This window comes from Gallus gallus, chromosome Z, assembly GCF_016699485.2.
Source record: "Gallus gallus isolate bGalGal1 chromosome Z, bGalGal1.mat.broiler.GRCg7b, whole genome shotgun sequence".
Classification (NCBI taxonomy): domain Eukaryota; kingdom Metazoa; phylum Chordata; class Aves; order Galliformes; family Phasianidae; genus Gallus; species Gallus gallus.
This window is the reverse complement of record NC_052572.1, coordinates 73,224,574-73,240,701: the sequence shown is the minus strand read 5'-3', so window position 1 is coordinate 73,240,701 and position 16,128 is coordinate 73,224,574. Positions and strand designations below refer to the sequence as shown.

Here is a 16,128-nt window from a genome sequence, read left to right as displayed (position 1 = left end):
AGGACACTGTGGGGAAGTTAACTGGTGATGGACTGCAGCTGGCCCCAGCAAGATCAGGGCAGCTGCAGGGCTTGACACAGGGCTGGGAGCGGGGGCCAGCTTGGCTTAATCTGCTGTGCTGCTTCAGCCCTGATGCAAGCAGCAGCTATATTCATTCCTAGTTTGGGGATTCAGAAGTAATTTCCCCTGGGTGATGAGTCTGGCAAAAAGCTGTAATGGCTTTCCTGACAGCTTTTAAGGCCTTTAGATGACGAGTATCTGAACTTTGAGTTCTGGGCATTTGAGGAGTTGGAGAGGACCTGATCTTAGACCTACATAAATCAGGGGGCTAATTGAGCAGTCTGGTTTTCTGTAATGGTGCATACCTCCATGAGGATAAAGATTCTGGCTTCAAATCAGCATTCCTGGCTGTCTCTGAGGGTGAAGAGAAAGCATGGACTTCATCACTGCAACAAGATTTTTTGTAATTAGAGCTATTGGCGTGCGTTGCAGCTGGTGCTGGAGCAAAACTGCCAGCTAGTTGGATGTCTCTCCTCTGGGTTCCAGTGCTAGATAAAGAGGTAACTTCATAACTGACCATATTCCTTTTCACAGGACAAAACTGTTCTCTGGTTTCTACTTCTTTATTATGCCGTGCAAATGCCTTGCACTGTCAAACAGCAAACAAAATCATACATTTGCAACTTACAGCTCTGCAGCACATACTCTCAGCCCAGAGCACCTGGAGGGACTGAACAGGAGATACGACAGCGCTGTGTAAAGACAGTGATGTTGTGGTACCTCAATGTCCCAGGAATTACTTTCTTATGCTGCGTGAAAGCCTTGAAGCGAACACTGGATGCTATGGTGCCTGTTATCCCATAAACAGCTCTCTTCCTTCCATACAGGTCTGATCCAAGAGCCTTGAATGGTGCTGGAGGAACCATGCTACTGGAAGTTATTTGAGATGCTTCCTGGCAGATAAGAAAAGTGAAAGCATCCCTTGGTAGCCTGAGTGCAGAGTCAACATCTGGAGAATCTGATGCTCTGGAATTGATGTGCCTCACAACGCTTTCTGAAGGCAGTGATTCCAGAATTTGCTTTTGATGGTAGAAATATCTGTGCTGCTGCAAGAATGCAATCTCCAGGAAGCAATCTTATAAAAGATTAGGGTAGAGCTCGGCTCTGAAAAATAACCACGCATAAAAATGTATGAGTCCATAGTTACTGCGTTTCGTGTTTACTTGGGATCTGTATGTGAAGCTGTGATTTCTCATTGAATTTGCATTGTCGCCAGTAAATAAAACGTTATGAAGGACTGGGATGGGAACGGGACGTTATGGTGGAATGGGGAGAGCAGACTGCCATCTTTGTTCTCTCTCCCGGTGGTGCCTTTTTTTTTTTTGAGACTAACAAGTGAAAGGTAGCAAGGATCTATTTCAGCCACCTGAAGTCAGCAGATGTGACAGTTCACTGAGCGAGCAGAGCGTCTGTGCGAGAAGGTGCTGCATTCACAGTCAATTTTCAGTGCAGAACTTCGCTGGAATTTCTCACTGCCAGGAAGAGATGACTGTTTTGAGGAAAGGCACGTGTGTTCTCCCCCAGGAATAACAGCTGTCTGGACACAGGAAGGTATCTGCTAAGGACCTGACTGCTAATCTCTGGTGTTTTTACGTAAGGACCATTCACCGCTTGCTAACCCTCTCAGACTGGCAGTCTGTCTTGCAGGCATGGTTGGGCAAGTCTGTGCTGGGCAGTCATTGCCCCTGGTACAAGCATTCCCTGATGCTTGGTCTCAAATGTGTATTTGTTGCCTGGAAGATCTCAACTGCTTAAAGAGGGAAACTCTGGGACTGTCTTGGTGACACTGAGACACCTGTCTTGGGGGTGAGGAGCTGCAGTCAGCCTTGACCACAAGTTGAAACAGAGCTGGGCTCATTCCCCTGGTCCAGACTCTGCAGCCTTTCTGGCACATCCTGCCTTGACGGTGTGTCCTCTGGAGAGCACAGGTTGCTGTCAGAATTATTGCCGTGACTTCTGCAGTGCGCAGGGTGGATGTTTTATTGCTGTCACGGAGATGGGAAGCTGGCAGCAGATTAGCTGTGGCGCCTCCAGGCTCCCCTATCTCACCAGCCTTGGCCACAGCACCTGGCTCCTTCCATGGGGACCACAGCTCAGGCCTTGTTTCCCCCACTATCCCGAAACATATGCCTTCATTTACAGGGGGGGGGCAGCACATGTTATTTCCACAAGGCCGTGGGATGCTCGAGTTAAAAAGAAATCACAGGCTGGTGCCTTGTGTAAATTTTCCCAGTCAGGCTGCAAAGCAGGATTGGGTAGGGCCGGTGCTAAATGGCAACTGGGAAGAAAAAAGGTGCTCTGCTTCCCCGTAGGCATGGCTCAAAGTGCTGCCTTTGAGAAAGGAATTGTATTTATCCTGGGGATTTCACCGTCCCTTTAGGAACAAATAGTAAAACAACTCCTTAAAAAATATGTTCTGCATGTTCGTGTGGCAGTGTGGCTTTCCTGAAAAGAGGCAATCATCTCCACTGTCCCCTGGTGAACAGGCCAAGTGATTTTAAAGCATGAAAAAAGAAAAAAAAAAAAGAAAAAAAAAAAAAAAAAAAAAGGAAAAGGCCAGTTCCTGGAATTAGTAGTTATTGAAATTGGTCTCGACGATGCATTTTATTAATCCTAATTAAATATTCATAACATTAGGTCACTTTCAACTGTCGTTTTGTCGTTGGTAAAGATATTAAAGTCTAGTAAGTAATTTTTTTAATTGACTAGTCCATGCAATTGCTTCTGTCAAAGCCTAATTGTAATTTTCCTGGCAGATTATTTTGAGATATGTCTATAGGGCTACATATTGCATCTGCACTGACCACTACGCACATTTGCTTTTATTGTTCTTCACAGGTGCTGCTGTACCTCAATAATGAGCCTAGCGGCAAAGCCTGGTGAAGACAAGATAAACTTGTCTTGTACGTATGGACAAGACTGGAGGTGAAAAATGGCTCATTCAGCTTTTCTCTTTCTGTGCTGAAAATGCTGCAAACGCTTCCTTTATCCTGGAGAATTACTGGTGCACTTCTCAAAGACAGCACCAGCTGAACTCAATGTGTTGTGTCCCAGTGAAGAGAGGACAACCAGCAAAACCTTTAGCTTGAAAGAAAAGCAGAAGTCTACACTGAGTACGCTCCACTGCCGCTACATTAACAAATATATGTAATTCATTAACAAAATATGTTATTTACTGTTATTTTACACTATTGAGAGCCTATTGGCGCAGTAGCCCTATTCAAATTAACTGTGGAGTTCTCGGAACAGAAAGAAATACCTTCTGAAAGGAAGCTGAGGCCAACGTGCTGCTTACAGCCGCACAGCAGCTTGACACCACTTCAGCCCAAGTTTCAAGCCGAACAGGCACTCAGCAGGAGATATATTCATTTTAAATTAAACATGCCAGGAATCGGACTTCAAAGGGAACAAGATGAATTTGTTGTTTCCACAGTGGAAATCCCTCTGTCTCCATCAGTGAATGTTGGCTCTGTGTTTTTCCTACTAAAATTAATTGCTATCCGTGCTAAACTAGGGCAATTAGGGCCTGAAAGCTCCTGCGCAGTGGGACCTGGTGGGGGAATGAGGAGGGAGACAGGGGAAAAAAGGGTGACCAGCAGCAAGCCAGCCTTTATCAGGCACGGAAAAACAACAGGGCCGTGAGAGAGCTCAGGAAAAGGAGGTCTGGTCTGGGTCTTCTTTTATTATTTATTTCTAGCTATAGTTGCAGAACACAGGAAATCACTCACATTTTAAATTAAACCATTGGTTGCCCTTTATGTGAACTTGAGATGTGTGAGAAGGAAGTGTGAATGTATTAGTATAAAATAAATTGATTTGTACTACAGAGTAAGCTTTCATAAATAAGGAGCTGTGTTTTGCTTGTCTTATGCAGATTGCATTATACTATCGAGGTCAACATCGTTTGCAAACATACAAGCAAATCTCATGCAGGAATTACTGGGTGAAGTGCAATTCCCAGGAGTATGTGGAAGTTCACCCACACTTCTCTGCAAAGCCCAGCAGCCCCAGTAGGCAGGCGGGGTCTCAGGGCTGCGCTGAGCCTCCTTTCCCTCTTTCCCCCCTCTTCCAGGTTCCAGAGAAGCACAACAGGTGAACCTTCCAGGGCTGCTTTATGTTCCCAGACATGGCTTGCCAGTTTATTATACTAGCCACGTCTGTGTGAGTAATGTTCCTTATGTGTCGTCATGCCCGATGCTGATGAATACACAGTGATATATTTCAGCTCCAAAGAGCATCCCAATTAGTTTGCCCCAGGACCAAGAGCCTGTTCTCCACTGTTGTGATTGCCTTCCTTGCCCCCTGAACCAGGGGACAAGAAGACAGAGAAGCCATGCTAGTTAGTAAATGAAACTCTGTCTCCTGCACACATTTACAATTACATTTATTCCAAAGACATCAGCATTAATTTAGGAGGAAAAAAAACAACAAAACAACAACAAAACAAAACAAGAAAGAAAGTCAAACCCTCAATATCCTGAAATTCCAATCACTTTCAGGGAAGAAGGAACGAGAGCTTGGAAGCAGTTGCAAAAGAGGATTTTATGTTATTAGATGTTGCTCTCCTACCTTGGATATTTAATCAAATGCCCAGGCCTGCTCTCACATAAAGTGAAAGATTAATCATCACACTTATTAATCATGTTCCTCATCTCATTTGTGCTGGAGCCACCTTTTCTCTTTCAGTGGTGTGGAAACTACTGTCTTTATCTCCCAGTTCTCCTTTTCTGAGGGTTTACGCTGGGGTCATAAGTGAACGCTGGGCACTCACCATTATTGCTTATTTTGTATGTGATGAGTTGACCACAGGGATGAGCTTTTCTCCTCAACCCACTGTTTTTAATAAGTATTTTACCTCGCAGTACTGAAACACTATGTACGCATTTTCACGAGCGACTTCACATAAATCTTCTTAACAACTCTTAGAGGAACAGGGGCTGTAAAAACACTGTGCCTGGCTGGGCACACGGGTCATCTCGTGTTTTGTTTCTCCTTCTCCTGTTGAGTACTTTCACGTACTTAACGGTGCTATCCTAGATTTCGTTCATCTCAGCCGGTGCAGAAGTTGGATGTGACTGGAGCGCATATGATGTGCTCGTGGGCTGATTATCCTTTAGTTTGGGTAGATCCCTATGATAAAAATTGCTCCCGTTTGGGAAGTACTGAAAAGAATTCACATTTGTGTTTGGATGTGTACCAAGATCACATTTGGTGTTTTCCATCTGAAATCTTCGTAGTAAACTTAGCATCATGTATTTAAAGTTAAAACGCGTTTAAGATCCATCTTGATATGTAAATATTAAGAGGATTAGTGTTGCTGTGCGATACGAGCCCAGAGTCCACAGAGATGCAGAGGAGTTGGTGGGGCCAGTCAGTGAGCCCTGTGTGAGAAGATCCACTGTCAGAGAGCAAGGACATTGCCTGTGCAAGAGCTGAGAGAGGCTCTTCCTTGGTGCTCCTCAGGGAGACACTGTGAGAAAGGAGTGAGACCACGGAGCCACCTCTAATGGAGGCGTTGCAAAAAGGCATGTTAAAATAAATTGATAAAACCAAACATTAACAAATTCTTAGCACCAGATGGTGTTTATCCAGGAGTCTTGAAAAAAAAAAAAAAAAAAAAAAAAACAACCAGCACACACCACAAATAAGAAATTTCAGCATTGCAAACCGTGTGTCATCTGGCACTACATTCAGCTCAGGTTTAAGAGGGATTGGGGTGGAAATGCTTTGAACAGGGCTCCAGCAGAGAACCTGGGAGATCATGGCCTGTGAAGACATGGCTGCAGGTTTGACAAGGGATGCGGGTGCTGAGAGAAACATCAGTCCTGACAGCCAGAAGAACTCTGAAGGATTTAGTGGTTGCATTTGTTTGGGCTACGAAGCTTCCAAAACAACGCACAAGAAGTGAGAAAGGCTACTAAAGAGCCACGTCTATTATGACCCAGAGATTGACACAGAGAGAGGGTTCGTAGGGATCATAAATTGGCCTGGGTTGAAAAGGGCCACAGTGATCATCTAATTTCAACCACCCTGCTATGTGCAGGGTCACCAACCACCAGACCAGGCTGCCCAGAGCCACACCCAGGGTTGGAAGGAATGGTCATCTTGTACCTCAGGAGGAGGTCCCACAGGCACCAGTTCTGGGCCCTGTGTTCACCATCTTCCTTGGTGGCCAGGAGAAGCTGGTACAAGCAAACAGTGACAGTATTTACAGCCATGCTGTTCAGGATAACCACAGCTAATGTTGGCTGTAAAAAGATGCTGAAATAACTCATCACACCAAAATGAAGCTCTCTGTTGTGGCTGCCATGGGAGAAGTGACTACATATACTTACGATCTCTTAGCTCAGGAAGAATGCAGAACAGCTTGAGTCATAGCAGAGAGCTTGCAAAAAAAACATCCCACCTCTGTTCAGCGTGTAAGCTGGTAATCACACTTGAAGCTGAGAGGAGTACAAATGTGTGCAGGGCAGTGCAGGGGCAGGCCCATCCGGGCAGCTCAGATACAGGGGACTTCTGCCCACTTCCACGTGCCCCTGTTGTGCCAGTACTGCTGGCTGATGGGCTCAGCACAGCTCTGGTCTCACTCTTCTGAAGGCAGACCCAACTACCACAGATTTCAAGGGCCTGAGACTGGTCATTTCTATGCCAAGGAGAATACAAGCAAACTGGTGGCGGGTACTGGGATGCCTGCCATGATTTGTTTCTGTGGCTGAGGGAGCAGGAGATGTACCCAGACAGCTCCTAGGTGTTGTTTTTTCTCTGCCTGCGCTTGTTTTACATGATGGGACTTGAACCTGGATCAGTTGCCCTGCAGGGTGCTCTATCTGAGCTTCTTCCCTTCCCTATCTAAGAATATTACCACTCTCCTCCCTGAAGAGGAGAGACGTACACTGTCATTGTATTATCCACATGAAAAATAAGACTACACACCAAAACAAAACAAAACAAAAACCAGAAAAAGATCAACACTAAGTGTAACTACTTTTTCTTTTATTATGCATATTATTTATTATTATTATTTATTATTGCCTTATTATCCAAAACATAAAGAATGATGCCGTTAATAAGAGTGTGTTGGTTGCAATAGCTTATTGTTTTTATCCTGGTGACTTTCCCTTTTTTTCATGACAGCAAGCAGAGGATTTGCATCTATTTGACATTTGAAATGTTCTGTCTGTGGTTGATCTGCAGCTCTGTGCAGTGTGATCCAGGCTAAGAAAAGCCCATGTCAGTTCTTAGGACAGGTGCAAGATTAAGCATCAAGCATCTCACTTCTAAAATTGCTTGTGATTGTTTTCTCCTCCACAAACATCTGCATAGTTAGCAAAAGCTAAATTATCTCAGGCAGGAATTGCTATATCAGAGCCTAGTGCTACTTGTACTGTACATTATGCAGTTAGGCATTTCCACTCATCTTTCTTTGCTGGAGGTGAAGCAGTAGACTGGGCTTTCTCTGCAGCCAGAGACAGTAACATTGGACAGGACTGCCTGGTGAATGGCTGCACCGTGGAGCTGGGGAGAAGAAGAGGTTTCGTGGTGCAACACCACCACAGAAAGTAGGTTTGGAAAGGCCAGCTGTGGATCCTGGCTAGAAATACAGAGCCTTAAAGTAATGTTAGCTTGGCAGGAATGTCATGCCTATATATGTGCCCTGCACCAGCTCTAAGACATGTGGGTGCACATTCCCTCCTGAGATGGGAGGCAGCAATCCAGCCATCTGTTGGGGCTGGATGCTTACAGGGACGGAGCCCAGCTCACATCACAGGCAGCATGGGCTCAGGGATGCAACTTCTGCACAGTGATTTGGAGGGAAGCACCTGATGCCTTCACCATTAATTGCCTTAATTAGTCCATTACCTTCCTCTAGGGATAACTTTCTCGAGAAAGAAAAGACGTCATCCTTTGAAACATTTGACTGATGGAAAAGAAACTCTGGTGTCAGCTTTAAAAAAAAAAAAAAAAAGTTCTAAATTGAACTATCATATTGACAAATTAACATTTAATCCTATTGCTCTAATTCAATCATTTGCCTGTGCATTAGGATAAGAATGATTTGCATAATAGTCTTCAGTCTTCTGTTTAGAAACAACCTATTTTGATATTTGCTTGTGCTAAGTGGGATCAAATTGCAAACAGGCTGGCAAGCAGTCCCTATGGAGCTGCACTGGCTCTGGCTCTGCTGAGCAGCCCTTCCCTGTGGGCTACCTTGCCTGGTGTCAGTGTCCTTCCTTGGGAATCAGAAGAACAAAGTAGAACCGTGCTTGCCCCAGCCAGAGTGGTTAGACTGCACTTGCCTGTGTTTATCACAGACTGTGCCACCAATGATTTTTTTTTAGCAAGACAGCTTTTGTGCACAGTCTTTGCCTTCCTCGGAGGAGGGAAAGTCTGTCCACGGGTTATAAATCTTCCATTAGACCAGCAGGACAGACAGTTTTTTGTGTCTGTAGGGATGTTAACCAAATTGATGGCTGCGCCACATCTTCCTGGGGGAGAGCAGGAGGTGTTCATTTCTTGTCTGATGGCTGCAGGGCTCGGCGGGGCCAGGCGTGGTGCAGGTCTCCCTGAAACCTGTACCTGAGCTGTGGGTTGGACCAATGTCTTCTGAGACTGTGTCTCTCCCTGCTCTGTTGCCCAAACAACCCTTCCTTCACAAGCTCCATTAAGTGGAAGGATAATGCGCGTCTGTCATTCTACCATCCTTGTACATCACACTGGTGTTCTGTAGATGTCCTTCCACTTCACCTGCTTTTTCAGTTCCCTCTGGTAGGCATTTTCATTTTGTTTTGTAGCTCTATTTTATATACAGCATGGGACACACTATGGAAATGTTGCATTCAGTTCCTGTGTCTGGTGGATAACATTTTTCCAATCAAGTAACCAGAGTCATCCAAAGGCAGAGGTCCTGTGTCACATACTATGCATGACCTCAGGCACCTGTGATGCTGTAGCCCTTCCTGGCAGATCAGTAACTTCATACCAACAGGAAAATCACTTTTTCTCTTCTCTTTTTGTTATACTATTATTTTTCTGGTGTCCAGATGCTTTTCAGGAGGGCGTTTTCAGGGATCTGTCATTCCTATAGCACAGCTTTGCAGTTCTGAGAGTAGTGCTGTGCAAATACTGACGTAAGAAGCAAATCAAAAATAAAATAAAGACAACTTGCTTTCTAGCTCATGGTAGACCTTTCCTTTTCCAGTTGCATTCTTCTTTTTTTCTTTCTCTCTTTTTTCCTCTTTTTTTCTTTGTCTCTTTCTCTTCAAAAATCTCCTTGGAATTCTGTGTTTCTGCTGAGCAGGACAGTGAGATCACACCATATGCAGATGTCCACAGCATGTCATGCTCTCCAATGTATTTTAATGTGTGTATTTTACTAGGATGCATTCTATGTGTTTAATTCAAATTAATACTCTTTGAAGAAAAAGCCCTTGTGGGTGTTTTAATTTTCTGGCAGCTATCAATAGCCTGAGGAGTGCTTGTTGGAAGAATGCATTTTAGTGTTTTATCCTCTCCACTCCTAAATTATATGCAAATTCTCTGATTCTAAGCAAACTCAATTTTCCATTTGGAGATGATGATAGTGCTTGTGCTGCATGTGATTGCTTCTGTGAATTCCCCCATGCCAGTGCCACAGCAGGGCAGGAAGGCAAAGGGTCTCTTCTGAAGGCCTGAATTTGTCTGATATGTGCTGTGTTCAGTACCTCTGCCTCGATGCCTTCCCCAGGCAGGGCACTGTTTCCTTCCCTGAGCACCACTGTCCCTCTCTCCATCTCTTCTGCATCTTCTGTATCACATCAGGCCCCACCTCCCAGCCCCATCCCTCTGCTTCAAGCCCTGACAGCTCAGCAGCTCTCTTACCCATTGCCTCATATTTGAATAAAAGCCATAATGGTGTGTTCATACAGCAGCAGCAGATGCTTTTCTCCTTTGGGAATCGTGGTGTTTTGACACCCCCATAAAATACAGGCTTTTGGATACATTACATAAGTCACCGTGATTGCATAGTATTTCTCCTCTGCAGTAAGAAATCATGCATAAATTCAAAGCAGTATCTCTTACCAACGTAAGGGGTTAATTTTTTTGTTGTTGCAGGCCCTTTATTTTGTTTTCACAGGCTTAATCAGTCCTATAAGGCCCCCAAAGCGCCCTTGGCAAGACAGCTTCACCACGGGCCTGCCTCCATGCTGGGCACAGCCAGAAGCAGAGTGCAAGCACTCGGTGGGACACCAGGCCTCACTGCTGATAACCACTGCTGGCAGCAAGCGAGCTGCGCCCTTCTGCCGCTTTGTTTGCTCTCCCAGATAACAGCTCATTACAGGAGAAGGCAAGAACTGCTGCCGGAGTGGACTCGGCGCCCTTGAAAACACATCTGTACTCCCTCAGCTTGTCTTTGGTCTTTGGTCTCCGCTGGTGTTTGTTCCTATCTCTTTCTCTCCCTCCTCTCTTGTCTCAGCTAATCCATTTCACAGCTTCTTTGTACTTGGTGGGCTGCAGATGATTGCTATCGAAACCAGTTGATTTGTACCAATTATGAGACGTTTTCTGTGGTGCTCGAAGATTAATCTGCGTTAATGTTGAGATCTACATCTCTGCTGACTGCTTAGGGAGGTGTGAAGAGTCTGTTTAGCTGTTATGTAAAGAAATACATATTCAGGTGGTTAGCTTAATCGCATAATCCTGACAGACATCTCTGATGCCACACGGCCGCAGCTGTGTATGAACAGGCACATGCGGAGGGCAAGGCGCTGTGTTGTAGGGGACATGCTGTCAGGGCAGTATTTCCAGGGCAAGACTTTAGAAGCAGACACATGTCTGTCTGCTATCCCACAGCAAAATGACCACGGAGGAGGCTTTGTGCCCCATGAAGCTGCTTGCCCAGGCCCCATCGGCATGGAGCGCAGGACAAGGCCGCAGGCTGGCTTTGTCTGCCCCGTGTGTACCAGGCCGTCTGCTGCCACCTCTTCCCCTGGGTGTGCTTTGCAGTGGAGATACAAGCCCAGCAATGGGGATGATTTGCATTTGTGGGAGAAGCGCCGGCTAAAAATCTCTCTAAGAATTTTAGTCATGCAAAACTGCCACCTTTGAGTTTCAGAAAGCTGCTACTGCCTTACCATCTGCTCCTGGTGCCACTTGGCTCCCCAGAGGACACTCGACAAAATAATAATATGGTTTCCTGCATGAAGATGGAGATAATCAATAGTGATCCTTCCCGTGGCTGCAGTGCAGTATGAGTGGCATGGTATGTAACAGCAGGGAACGGCAGGCTTGAAAGGGACAGTAGCATCAACCTGAGCTCCCTCGCTGCCCTGCTCACCCTGGGATAAATCCCAGCATACTGACAAACCCAGAACCTCTCCCCACTGTGCACACAGTGCAGCTCTGCTGATGCAAAACGAGAGCAGGAAAGGTTGACTGACCTGCCTGCACTGGAAAAACAAAGTGCTTGCTTACGCTGAACGCACTGGAGATGCTTTTTGTCTTCCCTTCTATTTCTTAATGACCTCTGTTGTACTGTCACGGTCTGCAGTGATCCACCATCTGAGTGCCAGTCTGGCAAGCTAAATATATTGACCACTTTATTTTATGCAGCCAGGATGTTCTCTGCCCGCAAAGGATGCAGGCAATTTGTTTAATGCAAGGTATGAGCAACTTCTTCGGGCCAATTCCTTTATTTAGGTTTTTGCTTCACTCAAACCCTCAGTATTCCTCACCAACATTACGGAGATTTCTGGAAAGGATAACATCAGCATCGAATAATTACAGTGAGAAGCCCAGTGTCTCTACATATTTTATCTAAATTATTCAAGAATGCATGAGTGTGTTGTGCAGCATGAGTGAGCTCTGAGCCTGTACGTGCGTGAGCCTGCCAGAGTGATGGAGTAATGGTGCACAGAGCTTTGGGAGGAGCTGCTCTTATTTCCCTTAAGCTGTCACTGTTGACGGTGAGAAGGCAGAAATATTTGTAATTTCTTTTTCACTCTGGTGGTGGTATAAGACAAGCCAACCCACCACCCTAGGATGCTTTTTCTGTCCTACCCTGTCACAACAGAGGAATGAAACTGAAATGCCTCACACGGCTGCATGAAGTAGTCTTTCTCTCCTGTCAGAAGGCAGTCAGAGATAGCATCCAATTCCTGCTTCACACACAATATTAAGCTATTTTTGCATTTGGAATTAATTGTGATAAGTTGACAGAGCTCCAGAGATTTCTGAAAAATAAATCAAACATGTTGTCGGTTTGCTCTGAATTTTCCACACCTCTCCAGTGCATGTTGAAGCAAAGGCCTTTTAAGCGTGTTTTAATCTGGTAGCAGACATTTCTCAAATTAGCGTTTTCTGTAGCATTGCAAACGAATTAAAATTTCGTTAATATTTACAACTAACGATACTGGTTGTATCATGCATTTGGGTGTATACCACTGTGTCCATTTGCATGGATTTATCATCAGCAAGTAAAATATAGACAGTTCGGAGGATTTTTCTAGCTAGTGGTATGAATTTTGGCATATGTGGACCATACTGGGGAAGAAGTCTTTTCATGTAAGTCAGATAGGTCGTAACTCACCAGGGCTTCGCTCTGCGTACAGGGTTTAAATACATCTCAAAGTAATTCTCTCGCCAATCAAATCCTCCTCACAATATAAAACCAGATAATGAAATAACAGGAGTTTCAGAAAACCGATGTTGAATTTAGCATTAGCACTTCTAGAATCTCTGGGCATTTCCGCAGCGTGTAAAAGTGTTGCAATTTGTCCCCTTATTTTCCATAATCTCTCTTCCTCCTCCCACAGGCTATTGTTTTAGGGAACTTTATGCAATAGGATCTGGATGCTCAGCTCACGTACCACACGCTGGGTAATAACATGAAAGCAGGTTGTGCTCGTGGAGGTAAACTGACTTTCTGTTGAGAGCAATATTTACAGAGATGTAAAAACTGCAGCCAGCACTGCCATGTGTGCGAGGACAGACTGCACTCTTTCCCTCAGCGCTTTCTCCTCTACCTTCCCAGCTTCATCGGGGCCCCCTGAGCCTCCTGCACGGTGATGCCACAGACTCACTGCCATTCACTCATCCTCTCACTTCGGTGTGGCCCAAGGCGAGCTGCTGTGGGAGGGTCAGCTGGCACAAGCACAACTGAAAGTCAGTGTTCTGCTTCACATGTCCATTCCATAGGGATGCTGGTGTCCAGCTGCACTTGCTGGCATGCAGACTAGCTTCAAATTTGAGGTGCAAGTGGAGGGAGACTCCTCTTGCTAAAAGGTGGAGGTGTTGGGGACAGAGCGTGCCCACTTTTTTCCCTCCAGGAACAGCTGGTTGACTGGCTGAGGCCAGAAGGCAGTGCTTGGCCTTACAAAGCAGGGTTTGCCCTCCGAGGAGCTGGGCAATGTTTGTTTTGGTTGATAAGTGCAGGACTATCTCAGGAACATGCTTCAGGGGGAGGAGGGAAGGAGCACAGAGATTTCAAAGGGAAGACTGAGCTCCTTTGCAGGAGATAAGCCAGGCGCTCTGCCAAGGCCAAGTGCTATCAAACCAACAGAGGAGAAAGGCCAGGAAAGGGGGAGAAGCAGGGAGACCTTTCATGTCTTACTGGCTGTGTGTTAAGCACATTTTGTCCTCGTTTTTCACACACATCTTCCAAAAAAAATGGATTGCTTTATGTGATTTGAACGTTGTGATTGAATGTTTTTGTGCTGAGGCATCTTGGTTTAGAGGTGGTTTGAGAGTAGCTGGACAACAAGATGTCATCCACCAAAGGGCTGCCAAATCTCTACTGGAACACAGTAGCTGGTAACCAGCTTCTGTGTACGTGGCTTTTGGCTGGTACCCAGTCAGAAAGAGAGAAGAGAGGCCTCACTTAACCATGACAGCTTTCTGACACACTTCCAGCCACATATTTGTGCACATTCATGCCCCATCATGGTGTCATTTGCCAATGGAGCCTTTCCCCAGGACAGGAGCTATGAGTTTCCTGGGGTGGCAGTCCCAGAGCAGCCAAGTCTGGCAGACCTCTGGGCTCGTGTCATGCCTGTATCTGCCCCACAGGCTGTGGGAAGCAGACAGCGCACTCTTGGCTACTCCCTTATTTGGCTCTCCCTGGGAATGTGCAGGCCCATGCGAGGCCCAGGGGGCCTGGTGTGAACTGTGGGGTGGGTTTTGTTCTTGATGGGTAAAAGTGTTGGTCAGTACAATCCTCACTCAAGGGACGTGGCTCTGCATGCGCGTTCTTGTGGTGGCTGCAGGACTCCCAGCATGGTCAGAGGGCCAGGATGCATTCATACACTTCCACTGTGAACTTCCAGTGCTGTGAGCAGGTGTGCAGGCAGCATGGAGCCTGGCAAGCCAGCACTGGTGTCACATGGGAGGCAGCATGTGTCAGAGAGGCTGTAGGCTAGGTCCAACTGCAGAAGAAGCTGAAAGCTAGGCTAAAGCTGCACTTGGGGCATGTTGGGCTACTAGGGAGAGTGGGGATCCAGGAGCAGCTGTTGTGGAGAGTGCATGGCCAAGGTCAGTTACTGGAAGGAGAGAACCAGGACCAGGCTATCCATGCGTTTCTCATTTAGGCAAGTGCCGTGTTCCCATTGGGAATATGTGATTAGCTTTGCTGTGGAGTGAATCTGGGGACATAGAGTGGCAGCAGACTGGCATCTATCAACCAACCGGTTCAGCAGCTCCCAATACTTGGACTATTTCAGCAAGTTGCTAATTACCTGAATGCGAGGGTAGTGATCATGCTTATCAGTGTTGCTACAGGAAGGTTGCAAGTCTGGATTAGCATTCCACATAACACTGACAAATTAGAGTTATGGACTGAAAAAAGAAGGTGCAACTCATTAGGGATGAATGTGAGGTGTAACACAGAAGGAACGCACCAGCTGCACAAGCAAGGGCAGAGGAAAATTTGGCTCTATATGTCTTTGAACAGAAATAAACAGCTGCACGCAGACAAGGTGCAAGCTGCAACCCACTTGCCTACAGGATGTACACAGGACCATGAAGCGGCAAGGCAGGGGAAGCACATTTTCTGCTTTGCCCAGCAAGCAGGTCCTTGAGCCAGGGCATTCAGTTCTGGAGGCTGCACCTCAGAAGCAGCGTTGCTGACATGACTGTACTCAGTGTGGATAGCAGTGCAGACAAGAAAGCTTGTAAACTTGTACAAACTGTGCTTCTTTTGAAAAGCTAGAGAAGAAAGGCCCAACTGGAGATAGGATACCCTCGATACGCTAAGCAAGGCTTGCTGTGGAGGGACAGTGTGCTCTAGGTGTTTTGGGAAAGGCAGGAAGGACTCGATGCCACAGGGCTGGGCCTTGGGGGGAGCAAGTGGGGAGAGTGGTGTGGTACCTTGCAGTGTGCTGCCCTCCATGGCCCTGTGGGCAGGGGAGTTTATAGCCACAGGGTGCTGTGCACGCATTGGGTAAAAAGTACAGAGTTACGAACCCCTTGTAAATAAGTAATTAGGGCACTTAGTGTAATTGAATAGCATAATGAATAGTAGTAATATAAATGAACTGCAAAATATTCCTGTCCTTCAGAGAAATGCATAGGTATGCAAAAAGCATTTAGTGGTGTGTGTTACCGTGCTTGTGAGTGAGTGTAGTTATCAGAGAGACAGAAGGAAATCTTAAGCTTTCCACTCTGGTGTCCTGCTATGGCAGATTCAATTCCAGCAATGCACTTTACAGTATTTTGTTACAAGGACTATCAAAGGTAGATGAAATATATACTGTTCAAATGTAGCTACAGTGGATGTAAGCTGACGGAGCACTGCTGCAGCCAGCAGAGGTGTGCCAAGTGCCACTGGCTGCATTACCTAATGCGTGCACGGGGCAGATCCTGCTCCATCCCTGTATCTCTGTGAGCTCAGCAGGCTTTCATTGGCAGTAGGGAAACCCAGAATCCTGCTTGCAGCCCCCCAGCGCTGCTGCTCCTTCTTTGTCCCAAGCTGTGAGGTGGGGCAGTGTTTTCACTCCATTAGAAGGACCGTGGAGTGAGCGGGCATCACAAGGGAGGAACCACTTAATTTTTGGACATTAATCTGTTGGAGGTCATTGCCAGGTGTCAGAGAGTGAG

At 46.1% G+C, this 16,128-nt stretch overlaps 1 protein-coding gene across 9 annotated transcripts in view; it reads left to right on the top strand.

The window, feature by feature from the left end:
- The window catches only part of COMMD10 (COMM domain containing 10), a 161,045-nt gene that overhangs the window by 117,661 nt on the left and 27,256 nt on the right, over window positions 1-16,128 (top strand). Inside the window, exons 6-7 of one of the 9 annotated variants that reach the window (XR_005842635.2) lie at window positions 888-1,611; window positions 2,899-3,903. The exons of 7 other annotated variants lie outside the window; for them this stretch is intronic. Coding sequence is in view for 1 of the 2 variants with exons in the window: in XM_015280625.4 (XP_015136111.1) it covers window positions 888-893 (6 nt within the window). In the remaining variant the exon portion in view is untranslated. Of the gene's footprint in view, window positions 1-887; window positions 3,904-16,128 lie in introns of those variants that run through there. One more of the 9 variants, XM_015280625.4, reaches the window with a different exon arrangement.